Source organism: Penaeus monodon, chromosome 21 (assembly GCF_015228065.2).
Source record: "Penaeus monodon isolate SGIC_2016 chromosome 21, NSTDA_Pmon_1, whole genome shotgun sequence".
Taxonomy (NCBI): Eukaryota; Metazoa; Arthropoda; class Malacostraca; order Decapoda; family Penaeidae; genus Penaeus; species Penaeus monodon.
The window spans coordinates 22,969,403-22,970,660 of NC_051406.1; the positions used below are offsets into that span (position 1 = coordinate 22,969,403).

At 38.3% G+C, this 1,258-nt stretch overlaps 1 protein-coding gene across 2 annotated transcripts in view; it reads left to right on the plus strand.

The window, feature by feature from the left end:
• The window catches only part of LOC119586356 (monocarboxylate transporter 10-like), a 49,653-nt gene that overhangs the window by 39,160 nt on the left and 9,235 nt on the right, over positions 1-1,258 (plus strand). The window contains exons 7-9 of one of the 2 annotated variants that reach the window (XM_037935068.1): positions 15-240; positions 405-520; positions 795-903. In XM_037935068.1, the coding sequence (XP_037790996.1) occupies positions 15-240; positions 405-520; positions 795-903 (451 nt within the window). The remainder of the gene's footprint in view (positions 1-14; positions 241-404; positions 521-794; positions 904-1,258) is intronic. The other variant, XM_037935069.1, reaches the window with a different exon arrangement.

Genomic DNA, 1,258 nt, shown 5'->3' on the forward strand with positions numbered 1-1,258 from the left:
TTCAACGAGTGCAGGTGTCCTTCTTCTGCATTGGCACCCTGACGATGCTTCTCACGGCAGCCAATGCCATGCCTTTCTTCATTGTGATCGCGTTGGGCATGGGTCTGTTTGATGGCTGCTTCATTTCCCTGCTGGGTCCCATAGCTTTTGATATTGTTGGAACTGCAGGTGCATCACAGGCCATTGGGTGTTTACTAGCCTTCTGTTCCATCCCCTTAACCTGTGGCCCAGCCATTGCAGGTGAGAGGAATCTTGATCTGCAACATGGGACAAGTGCATGTACCTAGGGAATTCCTCTTTGAAATGAGGGTTGTTCAAAATGCCTGCTTATGTACTGTTTTGTCATTCCCCTTTTTTATTTTTGTTTCTATTCTCTCGCTTAATTTGTTTCCTGCTTGTTTCAGGTTACATCTTTGATCAAATGGGAAGCTATCTAATACCATTCCTTTGTGCTGGTATCCCTCCCATTGTTGGGTCCTTCGTCCTCTTCAGCATAAGCTGTATGAAGCAGCCACCACAGGTATGACAATTTTGTGTCTTGCTCTTTTGTACTTAGGATGCTTTTTCCATGACTCATTTACTTATTATAAATTTAGATGTAACTGAAAAATGGAGTTACATTTTATGGTCATGATGGCAGAAATTTCTCTTGCTTCTTTGTTCTGCCTATATTTTATTATGTTACTATTTATTCTTCAAATTTAAAAGCAATTTTTATTGGTTATCCTTAAGAGATCACCCTTGAAATTGCTAATATCACTCTGACTTTGATAATGACTCTAATCATGATGAAGGAGAGTGCTTTACAGGGTGCGCCAGGATCGCCGGTGCGAGAGCCACCAGAGAAGCAAAACAATGTACCCGCTACAGAGGAGCCCAAGGAAACACACCAACTCATGTCAGGTAGGAAAGTTAGCTTTGTTGTTTTTTTTCATCTCGGGCTTCCTAGTGATCAGAAATATACCTGGATATTTATTTCTAGAATGGTCTCTTTTCTGCTGTATTCACCCTTTTTCTTTAGTACTTTTTGTGCATTTTTCTCTTACTCTTTATTTATTTATTTTTTTTAACCATTTTTGTCCTGCATATTTTCCTTCTTAATAATTTTTTCACTCTTGTTTTTCCAGTCTCTTTTTTTTTCAAGTAGAAATATTATTGCCATTTTATGAATTGTAAATAAGATGGTAGTTAATAGGTAATAATGCATATAAACAGATAAGCAGGTATATGGTAATGCAGATTAATGCAGATTGCTCTT